This window comes from Cyclospora cayetanensis, unplaced genomic scaffold (genome assembly GCF_002999335.1).
Source record: "Cyclospora cayetanensis isolate NF1_C8 unplaced genomic scaffold, CcayRef3 CcayRef3_contig_48, whole genome shotgun sequence".
NCBI classification, from domain to species: domain Eukaryota; phylum Apicomplexa; class Conoidasida; order Eucoccidiorida; family Eimeriidae; genus Cyclospora; species Cyclospora cayetanensis.
The window spans coordinates 24,584-41,060 of NW_020312458.1; the positions used below are offsets into that span (position 1 = coordinate 24,584).

General features: G+C 47.5%; 3 protein-coding genes across 3 annotated transcripts; 2 read left to right on the forward strand and 1 right to left on the reverse strand.

Annotated features, from left to right (window-relative positions):
* The first annotated feature begins 1,171 nt into the window (after positions 1-1,171).
* On the forward strand, positions 1,172-3,301 carry LOC34620527. Its single transcript, XM_022733775.2, has 6 exons — positions 1,172-1,582; positions 1,825-1,851; positions 2,111-2,208; positions 2,297-2,468; positions 2,867-2,908; positions 3,215-3,301. The coding sequence occupies exons 1-6, from the start codon at positions 1,172-1,174 to the stop codon at positions 3,299-3,301; spliced, it is 837 nt and encodes a 278-aa protein (XP_022588649.2).
* A 3,293-nt stretch (positions 3,302-6,594) lies between these two features.
* On the reverse strand, positions 6,595-9,756 carry LOC34620526. The gene is made up of 7 exons (XM_026334676.1): positions 9,596-9,756; positions 8,973-9,185; positions 8,689-8,850; positions 8,085-8,293; positions 7,490-7,704; positions 7,084-7,293; positions 6,595-6,657 (listed from the first exon to the last, which is right to left on the reverse strand). The coding sequence occupies exons 1-7, from the start codon at positions 9,754-9,756 to the stop codon at positions 6,595-6,597; spliced, it is 1,233 nt and encodes a 410-aa protein (XP_026190461.1).
* A 2,411-nt stretch (positions 9,757-12,167) lies between these two features.
* LOC113146657 lies at positions 12,168-13,656 on the forward strand. The gene is given in 4 exon segments (XM_026334674.1): positions 12,168-12,270; positions 12,685-12,891; positions 13,235-13,268; positions 13,614-13,656. Coding segments are annotated over 4 exon segments (387 nt in total).
* Positions 13,657-16,477: the final 2,821 nt, after the last annotated feature.

Sequence of the window (16,477 nt, forward strand, 5' to 3'; positions counted from 1 at the left end):
ATTCCAAAAGTAATCTGCGTCTGTCTTCCACGCAACCTCCCTTCCAAATCCTGAAATATAGCCTCTAATATGCATCCCAAGTGGGCGCAACTCACAAACTTTTTTCTCGCGCTAGGTCGGGAGGTTAACTCTCTTTCTGTAGCCCGCACGGCATAGTACCCGGCCTTATCTACCTTCTCGCCACTCATAACCCACAGACGAAGAAAAGCCTCGCATTAGTATGCAAGAAAAATGAATGACGAAACCTGCTAGTTGCCGGAAAACGGCATGGCAACACGGAGCAGAACAAAGACGTCCTTGCGTGTAAATCTGCTTATGACAATATTTCACTCTAGGCCAAGCGTATGGTCGCATAATTACCCTCTAGCCTCCTTTACAATGTTGGGGTCACATATACGCTGTAACGGTTAAGACCGATCGTGTGAGTCGCGAGGTACACAGGCCTACAAGGGGGCATGGGCAACATGTGCTTCCTTGCTGCGTTCACAGTTGCAAATCAGGATTGAAGAACATTGTTACATGGTGAGCTCGAGCATGCGGAAACCAACAATAGCAATTCGCGTTTATTCCTGCGTGTTTCGTTGGTGGAGTGGTTTGGGGACTTGTATCGATCACGCCTACGCGCCCGCTGTAATGTTCGGTCGGTGGCAGCTCTCACTGCTTACGGATATCTGCCTTTACTTTCTGTACTATATTGGTTCCGGAATTCCCTGTTCTTGTGTGAGATTGTGGCAGTAGGACCGGAAGCCTGCTCTTTCTTGGGGAGCGGCCGATTGCCGCTTGGGTGGACCCTGCTGCTCTTTAGCTTTTTGAGAATTCTTCTGCGTGTCCTCCCAAGTTTGCTGTTTTATCCTAATAAGCAGTGGCCCTAGCGTGGAGGTGTACAGCTATTTCCGGTAAAAGAGCTTCCTCAGGTCCTCAGCAGAAACTCGAGGCAGCCTCCCGTGTTTCGATCGTGTGATCTTCTTGTCTCCTAGTATCAGCATCCCTGGTTGAAATCTCAGCAAGGGTATGTGTGGGATCGCTCTGACGGGCATAGAGGTTGCTGCATTGCGCCAGGGCCTTCAAAGGGGGGGAGATGCGTCAGCTTCTCCCGTGCATTCCTGTGCCTTGCCTTGCCTGTGCATCAAAAGCAGAAACCTAGCAGCTGTTGCCTCGTGGCGGAAAAGGCATGTGGACTGGGTGGCTAGGGATCAGCTTCTTGCTAGTGCCGGTGCCTGCTTGGTGGCTGGTCTGCGTCCTCGCTCTCCCTCCGGTGTTAGCGGCAGTTTCACCAGCAGCAGAAATATCAGACGTGAAAGGGACAGCGACATATTCTATGCCAGCAGTGCAGTCCACGGATTCGCCGACCACTGATACCATAGAGACAAAAGGAGAAGCGCTCTCCTCAGCAACCTGCGGATCCTCTCCGCAGGAGGAGAATCCAGATGGTTTCGATATCGCCAAACTGATGAACGCAGTCCGAATTGAGCGGTCCATTAAATCGAATTCGAAACACAGCATCAACAAGGCTTCCTTTATAGACTCGACCTTTTTAATGGGCATTGTCGCTACGGTCCTTGTCATGTTGTATGCAATAAAAGTTCGCACCCAGAAGTACACAGTTGACGTAGGGATAACAACTGCACTTGCCATCGCCACTCTGTAGCCTCCAGAGAACCTTTAAAGCTACAGGTTCCACCCCTTCCTTAGCACCCTACTCCTGAACCCTTGCAAATGTGAAGACGACAAGGCCTCCGGGGGGATGTTCGCTACAGCAACAGCCTCATGGACTCACTACTTCTGCATTGGGGCTGTGAGCGTGTGATTTTTGCTTTTGCGGAGGAACTGACCCTAGAGATGTCCAGTCAAGCTTGATGCTTCAAGCGTGCGTACACTAAAAGGGCCCTGATGGATGGGATAGAGCCATTTGCCTGTGATCAACCAGCTCAGGGGAGGTGTACGTATGCAGTATAGCCGCAGTGTATGTGCAGCTGTGTGTGTGTCTATATATACATATATACATGTATATATATATATGTATATGTGGATATCTATGTATTTGTATGGGGGGGAGCTGCTTAAGGTACTCAATTAACATGGCGCTGGGAGACATAAACTGCATTGAGAGAGACGGATGTTGAGGAGAGTTGACGCAGAAGCACCCGCAGCATTAAATGGAAGTTGCAGAAAGCTTGATAGAGCCAGTGCGAGAGGCGCTGCTGCACGGCGTATATATGCGTGTATCAGGAGTGCATGTGATCATACATGTGTGGGGGCATAGAGAAATATGTGTGCATCAGCCTTTTCTTTGTAGTTGGGTCTTTTCGGCTAGAGGTTTGTACTTGAGGCGGCATCAAGGAAAGAAGAAGCAAAGCACAAAACATAGAAGCGTTTGCTGTTGGGCATTGTCCTTGTATGTCTCAGCCGAGCATGCCTCGTATGTAGCTGACGACGGCCACACGTACCTCGTTTCTTTGGATTCCAGGGTAAGTGCTCCACATTACCATCAAGTCAGCACATGTCAGTCTCTCAAGCTATGGCCTACCTATGAATTTTACATGCACGCGCTTCCAAGTACACAAGTGAATGTGCGGGCGTGCGTCTACATGCCTCTGGCACTACACATGTGCATTTGCAGATGTGTATTTTTGCATGTGCGTGCTATATTGGCTGTGTCAGTGAATGGATGTGTGTAGGTATCTACATGTATGCGGCTTTCTTGTATGGTTGGCTGCCCCCACTATGAACATTCGCCCGTAGCTGCCTGACGTCCGGGAGCTCGTCTGCATTTTACGTGTGTGGGGTTAGTGAAGGGCATGTTATGTTGGGTGTGGGTTTCTTGCGTCAGCTCGTGCATCTGTGTAGTGCTTGCTTGTTCTTACAGGGTCTGGGACGCGTGGTGCTGCCTAAGACATACTCGCAGCAGGTGATCGGGTCATATTTCATAAGGCGCTAAATTCCAGAATCGTTGCACAATTAAATTCCTTCATTATATTTTTCTAGGAAGGTCTCTGCCTTGCTCGTAGGCAGACCAACATGCTGTCGCTGCGTTTGGGCACTGAATATATCTCGTCTCGGGTAGGTCGTACCTCTCTGTCTCGCTTTTTCGCGGCGGCACGCTGCTTGCAATTGCGTATTTCTCTGCTTGCCCACTTTGTCCTTCCATAAAGCCCTCTTAGTGTTTGGTGTAGACGTAGGCTTCATTCTGTTTGTGTCCATTCTGGCGCCTCAGGAGACGGAAAAGTTAATCGGCTTGTTCGAGCGAGCCCTGCAATACTTAAAAAGCGTCCCCCCAGAGGATACCAGTGCATTTAAGTAGTTTCTATCTAGTTATTTGTCCTTGGTATTGGCGGCGTGTGGTATATCTCTCTCTGCAATACTTGAATTGCCGGTGCTACGTGGTGCTGCTGCAGACCTTATCGAGAGGTGGAGCCCCTCAGAGAAGATCCCCCGTATTGATATCGGCATAGTCCGCCTTCCTCATGGCAAGATTCTCACTGTGATGCTGGATCAAGCGGCTTAAGATTTGGGATTTGGGAGGCTTAGGGCTTCGGATTTGCGGCTATTCGCCGAGGGTACGAAGCTAACCTCAGGGAGGGCCCACTGCTTGGTAATGTTGTTGGTTTTGTGGAACAAGATCCAGTTGATATATGCACAGCAAAACAGAGTTTCCCAAACCCTTAGACTACAGTATTTTGTAGCGTGAAAGCTGGGGTTCCCTCCGAACTCTCTGCTCACCTCCTCAGGCCCCTCTGCGGCGGCCTCTCTGGTGAAAAGCCCAAACTCCATTGAATTAAAGGTTGTCTTACTCTCAAATATTTTGGCACCATTCGGCACCATTCCGCTCATTTGACGTTTAAAGGAAGAGACGTACTGCGCAAGGTTCGCTTTGTCATTTTCTCACGCGTAGTAATGTAAGCTTTGACCTGGTCGTTACCTTTGCTTGCTTCACTAGACGTATGACCACTCGAATGATTGTGATTGTGTTACCCAGCTAGCCTATATAGAGCCATTTTTGACCGCGGTGCACGCTCCTACTAATATGCCCATGTTTAATTGGACAGCGAGGCAAGTCGAGATGGCGAGACCTGCCGGAAGCAAAATGTAGTGCTACCTCCATATTGCTATAGGTTGACATCTAACAACTCGCAGACGTTTAGTTAGGGACCGTTTTATAAAGCGGTTGCAGGACCTCACCTAAAATGCTGCTGGAGCAACATGTGAAGTTGGTGGAGGTGGAGCATACCATCCAGCCTTAATCGCAATTCACTTCCAAAACAGCTGCAGTGTAAGCATCAAGCCAACCGTGTGAGGGCCACCACTACTATGGTAATGGCTTTATAGAGTGCGTATTGTCCTGATTGGAAGCTATGTCTTTGTGTGCCTAGCACGCGGGGAGGAGCCCTCCCTCGCACAAGCATTTGCAGCTGATGAAGATCTTCGAAAGCGCTGCACGACGCCAATAATGCACAGTTGATTCGCAACTTCCCGCTGTTCAAAAATGGTATCCTTGTTAGTTGTCAAAGAGACGAAGTGCTCCCTGCCTTGGCAGAGATTGCCTCTTCGGCATTATGCGAACTTCGGAGAGCCACTGGCACCTCGTGGCCGCCGTCCGTACCTTCTTTTGAGGGTCTCGACGCAGGCAAATATAAAGGTATTTTGTTGTATTGCAGGATCAGGGCAGGTTATTTGGCTATGAACTCCTTGTCAAACATTTAGGGGAAACCAACAGGCAGACAGATATGGTTACAGTGTGGATTACTTTTTAGAGTATTCTTCCCATAAAGAATTAGCGCATCAGCGTACAGTGGCAGGAAACACACGTGGGACTCCTAAGGAGTAAGAAGCCGAAAATACTCATTCACAAGGCTTTTGTTTGTCAATATTAGTAGCACTAGATACGGCAAACTCCTCGGCAGTTGCGTCAGGGGACACCATAGAGAGTTTCCCTTTTTATGGGGGACAAAGGCATTGCGAAAATCGGCCATAGAGGCTTTTTCAATATAATTGAGCGCGTTTAGTTCAGAGGTGAGAGAAGATCTATGTCCGATCGGATTGTGCATCTGCTGTGGCACAGGAATCCCGTGGAAGGATTACCCATTGCCTCTGTAGTGTTCCTACGGGGATCGGGACACTGATGCTCGATTGACTGAGCCTTCAGCTAGGAGTAATTGAAGATGATATCAAGGGCAGCACTGCTGCCCTTGATATCATCTTCAATTATTCCTATGCTGTAATAAGAAGCGTCTGTCGTATTGCCGGCGTCTGACTCAAATGCCTCTTTGGAAAACGTGGAAGCGACTTTCTAGGCGAAACGGCATAGCGTGCCTCCGAAGCCTTCTCTGCATGGCGGGTGGAAGAGAGAACCCTGCATTCCAGAAGGCTTCCGGGGGCAGCGCTATTCGCGCAACAGTGCATCACAAGGAGACGCAGTGGCAACATTGCACAACTGGAGCATCGCGAAGGCAGAGAGTGGCTCTGAGTGGCAATTCGCAAGGTACACACACTGGCTTAACAAGTGATATACGCCAGCCTTTCCTTGACTTCAACATATCCTTGGATACTTTTGCCTTCAGCCATATTTGCGATAGGACCACCTCCTGATTGCGAGCACACGCTAATGTATACCCAAAGGAGCGGTGACGCCCTGCGGGTAGTGATGGCTGCCTATTCTCTCAGGTGACAAACCATGAAACCGCTAGTAAACTCCACTTAATCCAATCCCCCTTCAGCTGCTCAGCCGCTGTTTTAATGCCGAATGGTATCTGGCACTGAAACTATACTAAGGCCCCACAACCTCATAAGGGCCAATAAACATCTCATCAGTGAGCTCAAGTCTGTGCAATCGCAAAAGTAAACGCATTAGCTTTGGAAGGCCTGAAAAAATGTGTGAATATCGGCTGGACAGACGCGAGCCTTCATTCACGCCGCAGTGACGGCCTAGGAGAATCATTGGAGATTTGTGAACAGTACCTCCTACGTGCAGAGCTCATATGCGTCGCGCGTTCACACAGCCATTGCTAAACAAGGCAGAATATACACAATAAGATCCAGCCCCCGGGAAGCTTGGTCGTAGCGCTGGCAGCGAGGGAGTGGCAGAGTTCCATCGCCGACCTTCTCACGCGCAGGCGGCACCAGTAGCATGGGCACACTGGTTAAAACACTGGCCAGCATCTCCCTCCTTTCAACACTATATTGCGCGGCTACCCCTTCTCCGTTTTTTATGCTCTCTGCTATGGGGTTCTTAAGGTTCACGTCAAGACGAAAGCTCTGTATTTGCTTAAACAAACTAAATGGGAGAGGATCTCAGGTACCCTACGGGGCCGAGGGGCACCCGTGGTAGCAAGGGGAAAGGAACATAAATAAGTCGAGTCGTACGAAATACCTGCGTCACGTTCCATTAGAATGCAATTGGTCACATCATGAAATGATTGCCTTTTGCATTGTGCCTGCCGGTATGCTAAACGAGCGTAGTCTCATTGCAGAGAGTTGCTAAGGCTGTTACACTAGTTGCCATGCACAGTGATCCCCGCCTGAGTAAGCGTGGCGATTGATGCTACATATCGCGTACTGTCTGGAAGCAACCTGCACTGTTAAATGAACAAGGCTGTTTCAGTCAAGCGTAGGTATTTCTTCTTCTTCTTCTGCGTCGTCAAATGCAGGGTCTGGCTTCGCCTGCACCAGTCATCCGACATGCGTTAGGGAAGAGCCAATAAGCTGTGGGCCCCGCAGTAGCGGGACCACAAGTACTCTGTTTCGTGGGTGTGCCTTTATGTTTGCAAACACCGCTTTAGATTGGTATGTTGCAATTAAAGACCCGCTAAAAATAGCAAAGTCTACTATTGTGTGGTGATCCACTGGAGCGCTCCTAGGACGCACAACCAGCAGCAGCTTGGCAGGATGCACATACACTTACGTGGATTGAGGCGTGCCTTAGAATGGCTGCCCGAACATCCAGCTGCTTCAATTCCCCCTATGGTAAGCAGTCAAAATGCCCCGCAATACAGCATCATTGGAGTGGCTGGCTTGTGCGAATACATCCTCACAACACGGTCCAAGCGACGCAAGCTTCCTGTTAGGCATATTGTCAAAGCCGCTTGCCTGGAGAGAGGATATTACTGACTCGAGGGACTCTCCTGGTCTAGGCGTTACTCTTAATGCGGTAACGTCCGCAAGGTCCCTAGTTGCTTGCTGGAGTCGCTCCTCGCTAGACTTCAGAACCACTTCAAGGGAGTGGAGCTCCGCCTGAAGTTGGCGATGCCGCTCTTCTTGTGCTGTTCGTTGTTTCAACACAGCTTCGTACTGTAAATACTGCACAGACACCCAAAGTCAACTGCTGGACTGAATTTCTGGACGTTCTATGTTTTGTGTTAACCTGAACGCGGTGGCATCTTGCGTAGCGGTCTCGCGCAGGACTGCACGGACTCTGCGTGCAGTTCCTTCCCCGGCAGTCACTTTTAAAGAGGCTTTAAGATATGTGAGCATGCACTGAGTGCGTTCAGCTAACAAGGTCGGGAAAGGAGTCACGAAGAGCTTTCTCGTTGCACCTGAGACCTAAGACAATTCGCTTTGCCTCTTCTACTAAGGGGGGGAGGACGACCCGAAGTTGCCTCATGTGCCGCTGTAGCTCGCCTCTCATTGATCTGAAGTTTTGCATTTTCTGCTTCCAAAGAAAGACACACTGGCCATTCTCGGTGGTAGGCACTCCCACAGGGGCTAAAGCTGAAGATTGCGGCAGGCTTTCTTGTGCGTGTACGACTTCTTTACACTCCATCTGCATCGAGCAAGCAATGCGAGAGCCCCTCGTGATGCTCTATTCTGAACTTACGTATCTAAGCAAACAATCTCCTTTTGGTCTGTGGAATGTCGTGGAGCTACTTAGCTACACCTTCTAGTGACAGAGAGCAGTCTGGAGGAACAGAGTGCAGCGGAGTTCACAAGAACGGCCTGTGCCAACAGTGCCACACTGAACACTTGTCAACTTAGGTAGTGCCCAGTCTGCCAGAAGACAGGTATAGAGGACTATGCGGCGGACCTTTTGTCTTGCTCCAAAGTTGATTTTCCCGACTGCGGCTTAGGCATTTGGATACATTATAGTCTACTTGCAAAAGCCTGTTCAAACGGCGCGTCCTGTGTGTGCCTCACCGTCAGCTCCTCTGGCATTTGACCTCGTCGGCCTCCATTTCGTTCCTTTTTAATACTCCATGTTGCTGAAGCCTTTTTGCTAGAATCGTGTTCAGATAGGAACACCGGATCAGCGAAAGAGAGACACTTCCTTTCTGCTACCTGAACTAATAAGCAGCAAAAATGCCTGCCAAGTATTTATCATGGTGCGTCCGACACCTTTCGCATATACGATGTGTGTATTTGTGATTTCCTTGATTATTCCTTGATCCACTCAGTAATGGCTTTCTTTTTAACACTACACTCTCTTGGTAGCAGTTGCAAGCCTATGGCATCTTTTCTCAGGATTTTTTGATGTAGCTCTAAACTATATTCGTGTTATCCCTGCTGCTGAGGACCTCCTGCATTGTGATGCGCTACTGCTATTGCGTACCAACCTTGCGGAGCAGCCAGTACAACAGGGGAGAAGCGTCCTTCCTTTTGGCCTACAGGAGATTGGCAGTGCCGCACATTACCATGATCGATATTAGACACTGTGAATGGCATACTACGTTAACCAAGAAGAAGTTTTCTTCAGCGTACCCATGTGCAATATTTAGCCACCAAGCCACGCTACAAAGTTTGAGGACAATTTCACTAGGGTGTTTCATAATATGTTGTCTGTGGCGTTCAGTATCTTTGTGTGGCCTTAACAATGGGCTACAGCTACCTTGATAATCTCTGATACAGAAATGGATATCGGGGCTTGAAGCGTAGAGAGAGCTCTCCCTGAGAAAACACAGAAGCTTCTGAGCCTAAGAACCAAGCATGCATTCGACGAGAAAGGTGCAAAGCCTAGAGAACTGCCAGTCTTCCACTAGTTTCACTAATGAACAGTAGCAGTAAGCAGGTATCGCAAAGGCGTACTAATCGCGTTGCTTGCATCCTCAAAGTTGTCTGGGCCTACTTGCGGCATATCACAACCCAGAATATGTAACAGATATATAACCATGCCTAGAAAGAGATGTGTGTCCGCCTGCTGCTGCTTGCTCTCTTCAGTTCCACTGGAAAATGCCCATGGCCCGAATTCGGGGAAATCCCTAATATCGCAAGTATGTGTACGTATCAGCTCCTGTTCCGACTTTCACATCATTCTTGTCGACACTTTTTTTCTGCCACGCTTTATGAGCGCTTTACGATGACTAAGAGAAGTTTTGTTGGGTGGGCTCGTATCTGTGTATGTTCTGGGAGGAAGCCTGACAGATTTTGCAGCTATCTCATCAGATGTGTAACTCTGGGTAGTTTGAGAACGTTAGGTCATAGAAACGTAGGAGCTTCATGGCCGTACATGGGTAAATTTGATATGCTCTAGGCATTTGCAATGGTTGAGTAGCATTACAGAAGCAGCCATAGTCGGAAAGCCTATATGTTTGTTCAAAGTTTCACCACCTGGTAGCTTTCCTTGTGGACACTTTGTTTATGTAATTCAGGATCCAGTTACAAGACTAACCTTCGGATGTGGGTAATTTGGTGGGCATCCAAGGCGGCGGCAAGCAGTGTAGCTTCCCAGAGGAGCCACGAAGCGTCGCCCCACTCTTCCTTGGCACTGCTGTCGGACGGGTGTAGGGAAGGTTCACTTTCCCCAGCATGGACATGCACAGGCCCACCCATTTTGAGTAACCACAGCTGTGGCCTTTCACTCACGGCAGAAAATTTGGATTTAAAGCCCGAAAAACTAACACCACGTCCTGCGCAGTGTGCAAGCAGGGGCAGCACCTTCTGAATATGTTTACCATGTGCCAAAGGGCACTCCGTATGAAACGGTGTGTAGAATATCCTCTCAAATTAGTTTTGGTTAAAAGCTGAAAGGCCATGTTTATGTCTTTTCAGATAGGTCACAGGCGGGAATCCGGTACTTAGCGGCAACGCTGTTGGGTTAGAGAACAATAAGTGTGCAACCTAGGAGCACCGCCTAATAATAACTTAAAGGCTGCACAGAAGGAACCTACTGATGCGCTTAGGAACAAAGCACGCAGTATTACGTGCATTCCGTTACCTGTACTCTAGGTGAGCAACTAAGTAGACCTGACGAAAGAATAGTGTGCATGTTGCAGTATTTCGAGGACATGGAGCCATCTGGGTTACCCTAGCATGCCCATTGTGGGGTCGCTCTCTACAAGATGCTGTCATCACCTGCTCAGCCAACTACGGCTTCATTTCTTCCACCATGGATCATCTGTACCAGCGTGTTTTTCTGCCCGCGTTCGAACAAATACTTCAAGCTGCAAGAGAACAAGAAGACGCTTGCTTGAGAACTGTTTTGCTGTGGGCACAGGTGAGCTTACTCATTGAACGCTGACTATTGCTCTGCCATATGTGGACTTTCGACACAATTTCTATGAAAACATCGAGTTTGTCCAGCTGGCAGCATGCACCCCGGCCGGACTTTCTATGTCATCTGATCAACTCGTGAGGCGAGTGTCTAATTCTCTAGTATTTTTAATTTTGTTGAATCACTATCTTTGTATATACGGTAGCTATTCCATGAAGTTTCCTTTCCTCAGATCCTCAGGCATGCCCGAGCTCTCTGACTCAAAACTCCACTTTGGCTTGAGTACAATAGCCGATGTTGACTTCACAAGCTCAATCACTAGCTTTGCACCTTCAAATTCGAAAGAGTAATCGGGTTTCTCAACAATAGAGTGTCTGAGGCTCTAGATTTCGCACACCTAGCAACACACGCGCCGTACGATCGCGTACCACCCATAAGACAATCCGCTGGGCGTATTCAATTGCCATTATGCTTTGAAGTTTACAGCGGCGAAGTCTACCCATACCTCATTAATAAATGAGGCTTTCAATACAAGCTCTTGTTTTCGGCCGCATAGCCTGCAGACCGGCGGTCTAACGCTGCTTCGGCCGTCCACCGAGCAAGTAGATCAAGGTCCACAAAACTCGCTAAGTACGGAGAAGAACTATACACATCTAATGCAGACAAACAAATGCGGTGTGGCGTTGGGCTCTGGAGCAGTCCAAATGGTATAACGCGGCGTGTGCACTTGGCATGTGGTTCACTATGCTAGTCGCACTTTAGGACCACGTCTACTCCCAAGAGAGATTCTTTGTAATGATAGAAAAGGATTTGAATTCCTTTCTTGCCTAGGCTGATCCTATTTTCCGTGGAGATGCATGCATATGTTTTTAAAAATGCACTTGCTGAGGCATGCATGCATCTTGCGGGCAGCCCCGTTGGTTTTCTCAGGCAGAATCTGCCCAGAACTGGCAAATATATTTAGTAAGGACTGGAAATTCAACTTTAGCTCTTTGAGCAGGGCACTACAGTCTTAGTCTAAGGTGTTCCTGCTCGTACACGGCAAACAACGTGTGTAGTTCATCATCCGTGCAGGTCACTGAAGAAACTAAGAGCTAGTTTCTACAGGGCAACCAGAGGGTATCCCAATGATACGTAAATCAAAATTACCTGCGCATGTATCTTTCTAGTAACAGCATAGCGCCTATTAGGCTAATTTTCTTGTAGTTCGTCTCTTACTTTGCACATGAACACAAGGACACTACAGGAACTCCAGTAACGCCCTTCGATAAGCATGCGTACCGCCTTAAGGACTGGAATTCCATTAGCAGGGAGCGTTCGAAGCATATCGAAGTCTAGTAGTGCCTACATGTCGGGTTGATGTGCACCCTCCCCTGATCTATCCTTTTCATCCTATGCCTAGCTGAACGCATGTAGAATGGTGGCATTCATGCTCAGAAAGCAGCGAAAATCGGAAGTGGCGCACTTGGTGCAACATCACAACGCAAAGTCTATTTCTCTGTTTCTAAGGCCATTCTACAGCTCTGGGGCATCAGCATTATACGGAGCCCAGCCACTGATTTTAGCGTTGTGTGCTTCCAAAGCAATGACGATCTAGCTGCAGCCGCTGGGGGCTCAATATGATGATTTTCCTTTGCTTCTCTATATGAATTGCAAACTTATTTATTTACCTGCATTTACCCCTCCAAGCAGAGCCGTCATTCATTTACTGCTGGCTGGCCCACTTCTAGAGCAGCAATAAGCGTTAAACATGCGCGAAATTACATTTTCGCAAATGACGAGACCAAGAGCCGATGTGAAGAAGCTAAAGTTTTCTTCAGCGGAGCTCAGGTCTCTAGCCCTGCAAACCCACTGTAAGATGAAGAGCCAGCTCGACCTGTTTCCTTATCTCCTGAAAAGACCCTATGTTGGGCGTTATTTAGCTTGTATATACGCTATTCAGAAAATTGTTGCGCGCTTTTCACGCTAGTGGTAGTGCGTTGTAATAGCTACCACGCGATCGCCCTTCAGGTTTCACGCTGTACTGAGTTTTCAAATTGGGGCCAAGTAGTAACGTACCTCACCGCCATAGTCTCCTTCTGTGCTATCATTTGCAGTTACTGTTGAAGAAGTTCAAGCTCTATACAGCGGTAACACTCTCATGCACTACCAATGAATAGCCGCTCAAAAAGATGTGCAAAATGCCAAGAGCCTTCTCCTTCACTACTGTGCCTTCGGTTTTCATGTGCGTCCGTAATATTGCTCGTACTACCTGGTTGTTTGTACAGGATTTCGACTGCAAGCTGGTGAAAGGAAACCTCTAGAGGGGGGGCTGAGTGCTGTCAGCCTCTTGGGACTCTTCAACCTTTCAAATGCTTGTAGTTTTGCCTTCGCCGACAGATTCGTTAGGCTCTTCTGGCAGCACAGGACACAGGACAGGGGTATTGAAATAGGATTCGAAGAATTTGTTCGGCTTCTGAGTATATGGACTCGGGGTGAGACATAACGTACTATTCGCCTGATTTTCCTCCTTTTGGTTTCGCCCTCAAAAGCCTACGCAAAAGGTTTCCCACGTTTCCACCAGGCCTTTATCCATCCTAGAATGCACGCGAGATAGCTAAGATGCTTTCTGTTGTGCTGCGTGCCATTCAATGAATCTTAGGCACTCCTCATCAGCGTTTAACTCGTAAGTATAGCCTGGGTTGCAACGAGCGAAGGCAGGAATGAGCCTGCACAGCCCAAAATCAAGACCTTTCGTTGGTGGCAGAGCTGCATTAGCATCGACACTCCAAACATAGCCCTAAGATATTGCCTTTTCTGTTCCCATGCGGTTTTCAGTTTTATTCCACATCTATGACAGAGGAAACAAGGGGTAAGTAATATTACAGAGGTAGCCACAGGCTGCAAGATGTGCAGGCGTGTATTCCAGCCTTGCGAAACGCCGCAGTGCACTTTTTTGGAACACTCAACGTTCGCTCATTTGGTGCAGGTACATTGTAAAAGAAGATATAGTAGATATCATGCGGTCACTGTTTTTATGCTTCCTCAAGACTGGTGTTGCGTCGTACGACTGGAATTCAGATGAGTTCAAAGCAAAGTACGATACGGAGTGTTCATACTGCCTAGAGTTGCGTGGTGAGGTTTTGAGTGTGTCCATAGCATGGCAAGTTACCTACGAAAGCTAGCGCTAGATGCCAATAGCATTTGTGGGACGCAGGGTTATTCTCGAGAGGCACTCAGAAGATGTTGTTAAACAGTAAGGACGATAAAGAATATGCTCTCAGCACTAAAACCAGCGCTGTAACTGCTGCGCAGCTATTAACTAGAAGCTACCTATGATAAAGCTTAACTAATTGAACCAACTAAAAAGCAAAGAATTGGTGAATGTTGATTTTGTGTGACAAATCCCAGGATGGTACAGGAAATTCTTTCAGAATGGGCAGACGCAGCAATAAGGTACTTTGCTGGCAAGATACAAGGTTATGGGAGGGGTCCTAGATGACGTAGGAATCAGACTTTTACCTCTATAAAAGGTCTCAACTAGGCCAGCTTTGTAGTGTGAAATAGTTGCACTTCTGCTACACATTGCACACGGGACTCCGTTTCAAGGACTTTGTGCAAAACACAGCTTCTAGTCAGCGTGCTGTATTTGTACCAGGCGCTTTCACACGTCGGATTCCAATCAGTTGTTGTGGTTCAACGGTAGGTCACGAATACGTGTTCAGCCTTAAGACAGTATACATGGTGCATTTCAAGAAGCGTAGGCATAAGCAGAGCCATAATAATGGTCAGTTTTGCCCTGAAACTATTACCTCGGCGTTGTGCAGGGCACAAAGCAGATATGTCCATAAATTGCGAATGCAGAATTCTTGCAGTGGATAATTCACGTTCCTGGAGTAGCCGAAAGCCTCTGTGTTCCGACTGATGTCTGGACGTGGCTTTTCCAAGATTAGTCGCACAGTGCACCTAGACGCATCAAAAAGGTGCTGGAGGCCCAGCTCCCTCCGGGTCCTGTCTGTTCACAGATGCTCGACAACCCTACAGGATTGCTCTTAATGTGTTTTTAAAAGACGTTTCCCTACGTTAGAATAATATGTTTGGCTGTCAATAATTTACGACGCCGTCGTGGAACAAAGTAAAGCTGAGAGTTTATCCGCGCAATATCGTGGCCAGTTTCTTTGGGAACGAGCATCCATATCTCAATGAGGCATTGCTAAGCTGGGATATGGTAGCTCAATTCTTGAGTAGTTGTATGAGCTAGCGCAATCAGGGAGAGTGATTAAAAAACGATGCACTAGTGTTTATTGTAGCTTTGGCCTCCGCTTCGCGTGCATAGTCATAAGAACATGCCTGATATCAGCAGAGACTGCCTCTCTCATTTTTTCATAATGTACAGGATTTCCGGCATTGCGGATTTGCAGCAACGATCAAAATCAAAATAGAACAGGCTAAGGATCTCAAAGAACAGTTGCATCTAGTACTAAAATCTTTCATTTTATGAATGTCCATTGCATTGTAACCTCCACTCGGGCTGTCTCTGCAGGAGCCCACCAGACAAATGTCTCCACCTAGAAGCGCCAGCGTAGAGTCCAGCCATGTAGTAAGCATCCTCCAACCCTCGTTTGTATGAGTTCTATGAGTCCACAGACCAAGCAGGACATCTTCATTTAATTGTAAAGGCTCGGTACATGAATACTTGCCTCGCTTGGTCATAAAGAGCAATAACACAATAGAAAATGAGCACTGGCATGGGCATTTCCTGCAGTATACTTTTGCAGTTATGTACATCTGGGCATCAAGCTATCGCTCTTGCGACGTAAAAGGGGCCAGCAGGAATGCGTTGAAATAGTCCCCTACATGACAATTCGCAGGCAGCCAAAAGGTGGCGAGCCTTGTCTGTGGTTGATAATACCCCGGCCACTATTGGTATTCGCATTAACACTGCAGAACGGAGAACCGCTGCATTATCAAGGGAAGCTTGCTTTGAAATTTGGCAAGTGTAATCACTGAGGTAATTAAATAGTCCAGCCTTGCCTCGCAACACTTACAAACTGGTCTTTGAGGCGGAGCGGGGTACATCATTGTGTGTTCTTCAAAAAATTTCTGGTCGCATAAAACTATCTTCTAAGAAAGGGGGTCTTGCTTTTCATGCCATGGCCTTCAGCCACTAAAAGTGTAAGACGTTGATCCACTTTCTGCACAAAACTCTTGTGCCTTCGAAAACACCTTTTTGGATTTGACGAAGCTTCCACTTTGAGGTTCTGGAACCAGGGATCATAGCACTTTCCATAAGATTAGCATCAAAAAAATGCGGCAACCTCCTTTAGGTGCAGTTCGATGATGATTGGAAGGACAATATTACTAGTTGATCACCTCTGGAAGATTCGCAGACCCCGCAAACTAGATACGTTGGTAGGCATACAACCATCTACATCTCTATAATTTCTGGCATGCCTTCATAACACACCTTGAATACAAATTATGTCATGACTACTGCGAGCAACTCAAATGTATACAGAAAAACTAGGAGAGCTGGGGTCTCACTCACTAGTGAAGTATCCAAGCAAACCGTAGTTTACGGTTCTTGGTTTTTTCTATTTTTCTAAGCAGAGGAGCTAAGAATAGGGCAGCGTATTCCGTACACATGTGATCCTGTCTCTACAGCTGCTCTTCAATGCTTCTATTAAAGTTATTTTCCAGCTTAGTAGTTATTCTCGAAGGAAAGCAAGAAAGGAAAAGCTTGGCAGTGCGTGGAAAAAAGCATCAGTTCAAGTTGCCGAGTTCCATGTTTCTAAATTGGCGCCTAAATTGAGAAACAGGCAGTCTAGTAAAAACAAGCAGATACAAGAAAATGCCTTGAGTTTCTGGGCACTAATCAAAACAAGGAATAAGCAGCTTTTAGCTTATCGAAAGGTAATGCTTTTTTGCATTTGTAGGTATCCTGACGCTACCAACCTAGACTAACATGCGCTGTGCGTAAAGCAGCAAGTGGGGTTTTAGGTCAAGAATCCTCTTGATCTCCAGCATAGAAGGGCAAAACTTTTGGATCTCTAAGCTGGTCACAATAGCGCCTATTGTGCA